Source organism: Vigna unguiculata, chromosome 8 (assembly GCF_037176805.1).
Source record: "Vigna unguiculata cultivar grain cowpea cultivar isolate G323 ecotype 2 chromosome 8, ASM3717680v1, whole genome shotgun sequence".
Classification (NCBI taxonomy): domain Eukaryota; kingdom Viridiplantae; phylum Streptophyta; class Magnoliopsida; order Fabales; family Fabaceae; genus Vigna; species Vigna unguiculata.
In genome coordinates this window covers 7,404,808-7,409,293 of record NC_140799.1, presented here as the reverse complement: position 1 = coordinate 7,409,293, position 4,486 = coordinate 7,404,808, and the positions used below count along the sequence as shown (strand labels likewise).

The window sequence follows — 4,486 nt, the reverse complement described above, 5'->3', positions numbered from 1 at the left end:
ATTAGTTGTCAATTATCTATAAATGATTAAAAGTAATTTTAGTTAAATTATTTATTTATTATTACGATAAAATTCATATTTTCTTATTTCCCACATATGATAAGAAAGAAAAAAAAAACATGAAATGAAACAATTTGATAGAACACATGTATCAAAAAGAAGAAAAAGTTGGAGAAGATTGTTAAAGTAAGAGCAATCACATATGTAGTAGGTGATGATAATAGTGTGGTACCAACCTATGACAATGACTAAATTAAGATATTGTTAAAGTTTTTCATCAAAATTTGATTAGGGTAGTGGGAGAGAATTGTGAGATAAGTTCATCTTCACAAAGTTTAGTTGCTTCCTCTTCTCTTAAGGTCACCATGGCCACTCTACTTAAGGGACCCTCCCCAGGTGGGCCAGGGAGTATCAAAACTTGTCCTTCTCCCAAAACTGGTTCCACATAACAAGAAACATGAATGGGTTTCAACCTATCTTCAAACACAAAATAAGGGTCCACACCCTCCAAGCTACCACAAACAAGATCATGACCATTCATCATGGTAGGTGAATTCACATCACCATTTTCTAGCCACTCCATCAAATCCATCACACCCTCAGAATCCATTCTAGCCACAACATCACTTATTGCCCTAACAGCTTCTGCAAATTTCAATGTCTGATTCTCCCCTTCTACTTCATGGACCTTATTATACACCATGCAGTTCCCAAAGAACCCAGTATCCAGGCCCAACACTTTTCTCATGTCCAAGCATATGGACATGTCAACAAGCCCATTTCTCAGGCCCTTGGCTCTGCTCAAAGAGACCCAAAACAAGCCTGCTAGGGCGTCAAAGGGTGTTATTGGGCCGTTGAATTGGGCAATTGACATGCAGGCCTGAACCATTTGGGCTGAGAAGCCCAGGGAAATGGTAGTGTATTTTGCTTCCTTCAAACAAATGGGTTTTTTTTCAATTAATGACTTGTAGTGGTGTATTAATCCCATGTGAGGGTGATGATTGGTGTTTTTGTTTGCTTGTGTTGTGAGAGGTAAAGGGTGGAACAGTGGAGGAGTAATGATTTTGTTGCCCATTGAAATATCAGCCCATGCTTTCATGAATGAAGTTGCAGAAGTGGAATCTGCCAAGAGATGAACACAGCTTAGGCCAATTGCTAATCCACCTTCTTCAAATTCAGTCACCTGAAATTTATATCAAAATTCAATGGATTCACTCTTTGGATATAAAAAAAATAAGTCAAGATTCTCTAATGGATTTTTCTTTATTGTTCTTTGCTGAAGATTAAAAATATCATGATGTTGGTACTTTGAAAATATCAAAGCTAGTATAATTTGAAAATACAACAGAGAAACAACACAAAAAAAGAAACTAGCAGAGAATCCTAATTGATTAAAAGAATCCTAACCTGAACATAAAATGTGGACCAATAATAAGGTTTGTGGAACATGTCCTCCCAATGCACAAGTTGGAGTTCCTTTTTCCTATCAACATTTGCAAGCCATTCTTCCACACTCCCTTTGGCTTTGGCCTCCACCACTCTCACACCAGCATCATTACACTTGATCTTCCATTTCCCTCTTTCATCTCTTGTCAACCTTCCACTCACCATAGGGAAATGGGTCAGCATTTCTGATAAACTCTCTCTCAATTTCTTGGTTATTTCTCCAAGCTCCATTACTTCTCGTAAACCTTGGTAATAGCACACCAACCTAATGTGGTTGTGCTCCATGTGGTGATCCAAAGCTGATAAGGGAAAGTACTTTCCTGGCTCCACTGCCTTGGTGCTCACCACAGTTCTTTTGCAGATGTAACTTACTTCTGAGGCCATTTCAACAGATATGATTGGGGATGTGATAATGATGTTATTTACATGTGTGGGGTTTTATAGATGTGTTAGTTTTAGGCATAACTCAGTCATGACATTGAAGGAAATGAAAAGGTGCATGGAATTCAACTATTTCTAAGGGAAACTAAGTTTTCATGCATACCAGAAAAAACAACCCACTAATACATGAGGAAATGATGCTTTCATGAGCCTTGAATGTTGGCTTGATTCTGGGGTTTACACTATATGTGTGCAATTTGAAGTATCATATGCGTGCATGGTTTTTCACAATCTCAATAATTCTTGACGATATTCTTGCAGCTTTGGTGAACTCTCAAACACATGTAAAAAACAGAGCTCATAGAATCATTCATGAGTCATGTATGTTGTCAAAATCTTTAAGAAAACTTAACATGGGGTATCATAATGATGTTGTTCTCCAATTAAAATAACAATTTCGCATCAATGATGCAAATAGTACAAGATTTCGGAGCTCTCTTAAAATTAAGAAAATAATTTTTGGATTTCCAAAATACAAAATGGATGAGAATTTGTTACTTCTGAAAAGGAAGTCTCACTAAAATTCAAATATGCACTTCACTTGCTCTAGTTTAGCATGTTTGTAATAGTTGCAGATCTCGATCTTAGTTCCTTTTTGCAAATGTCATTTAACTTGTTAAAATGAACATGTGGAGAAAGTTGAATTTTAAAATTAAATGTGTTGAAAACTGCTTAATTAATAAACATGTTTATTTATTTTTAGCAAGCACAACAAAATTATAATGCGTGTATTAGGCATAAAGAACTCGAGAGTCTATTATTATCTTTCTAGAACATCATGGGCTCTTTCAAGCTTACACTAACTTGTTCCAAAATAGATTATCTGACTAAAACTAACTCTTGTCAATGTTTTCAGTCATATTGTTTTTTCCGGATTGTGCTAAAAATGTCAACCAAATTATACATTATGAAAATCATTTTTTTCCTTAAAAAGAAATCTTTTTATGAAATACAATCTAAAATCTGGAAATCATTTTTACTTTCGAAGAAAATTTTTGGAATTGTAAAATGTAAAAGTCAAAAAATAACTTTCAAATTATACAATCCAGAAAGGATAAAAAAAATATATAGAGTGCGGGAAGAAAGTATCCATTTATGTGGGAGATGTCACTTAAAATTGAGATATTGATTTTCTGGAATTCTAATTTAATTAAGATATTGAATAATAATTATACACGCACAGCAGAAACAAGTAAAAACTCAAAATATAATATAGAGACAGTGAAAAGATTGGCATGATTCAAAAATTAACACTAGATTAGAAAAGAGTTTCAAAGAGAAGTATCAGAATGATCTGATCCAGTTACAATGGAAATGAAGCCATAAAAGATACCAAATCACTTCATCTTAGCCTCTGTAAACAGAACATGACGATTAACCCTAGGATCAAATTTTCGAAACTCAAGCTTCTCAGTAAATTGCCTTGGCTTCCTCTTAACATAGAAGAACCCAGTGCCGGCAGCAGAAACTAGTTTTACAAACATCTGAGCTTTCTTCTTCTTGTCACCCATTATTTATCCTACAAAAAGCCAAACGAATCATTGTTATAATTGCAAGAAATGTACAACGTGATGTACCAGGTACTCTTTTGTTCCATTTAAATTAAGTCATACATGGTAAACTTAAAAGCACGTTCATGTAAAAGCACCTAATCAGCTAGCAGTGCCTTTAAACAGGAATCAACACATTATACATGTATTCGTAATGAGTATAGAAGTAAGAATCAGACCCAGATCATAATTTTTATATCCCAAATATTTGACAATGTCAATTCATTGACATATTAGTCCAACTAACTAGATCATAATTTTATATCCCAAATATTGACAATTTCCATACATTTTGACATCGCTCAACTAACCAGATTATTGTAACAGGCAAAATATCACAAGAAAAGACAGATAGAATATTAGTAATGAATTTTTCGATTCCATTTTGAACAGAGTAGAAAAAGAAGAAACTTATTTCATTGCATCTTTGAATTGACTGTACACTGTGACTTAGGGTTGGGGGTGCAACGTGCAAGAGCTAAAACCATTTGAGTGATGCAAAAGTCAAACTTTTTTTCAGCTTTTTTTGGAAGCATCATCTTCAAAGCCTCCTTTATATATTGTCACAAAGATCTATTGTTTCACAAGATGTGCATAAACAACTGTTATCACAAAAAGCATGAGCTAAGTATTGCTGTTTATCACAATTTTTTCATTTAATGTGTGTCGCAACCGCAAAATTGCATTTGGACGGCGACCAAAACACATATATAAATTTAGAAAAGGGAGTGGTCACCATAGTTTATCAAGGAAAACCTAAAAATAAATTAGTCTGCAAAATCAGATCATGTCCGAGAGTGATTTACATGTGAGAGAGGTATTAGTACACCACATGTCCGTCCTAAGACGGCTCCCTCTTATTAAGTATGCAAAACTAATAAAATTTTTAAATATTTATTTTTTTTCCCAAAAAATCAAATAAAATAGACAAATATGAATAAAGAAAACATTTTTAAAATTTTTTAATTAGGCCCGACAAGGTGTTGAACCTTGCTCAGGGTTATACCTACTATTTAAAAAAAAACTTTGATTAATGTTTTTAATTTTAG

General features: G+C 33.9%; 1 protein-coding gene across 1 annotated transcript; it reads right to left on the bottom strand.

Annotated features, from left to right (window-relative positions):
• Positions 1-237: 237 nt before the first annotated feature.
• On the bottom strand, positions 238-2,397 carry LOC114193284 (acetyl transferase 1). Its single transcript, XM_028083014.2, has 2 exons — positions 1,408-2,397; positions 238-1,183 (listed from the first exon to the last, which is right to left on the bottom strand). The coding sequence occupies exons 1-2, from the start codon at positions 1,828-1,830 to the stop codon at positions 278-280; spliced, it is 1,329 nt and encodes a 442-aa protein (XP_027938815.2). The 5' UTR covers positions 1,831-2,397; the 3' UTR covers positions 238-277.
• Between the last annotated feature and the right edge of the window lie 2,089 nt (positions 2,398-4,486).

Coding starts and splice junctions, on each gene's coding strand:
- LOC114193284 (XM_028083014.2), bottom strand. CDS start 1,830: ATGGCCTCAGAAGTAAGTTACATCTGCAAAAGAACTGTGGTGAGCACC. Junction 1,184..1,407: donor GGTCCACATTTTATGTTCAG/GTTAGGATTCTT, acceptor TATAAATTTCAG/GTGACTGAATTTGAAGAAGG.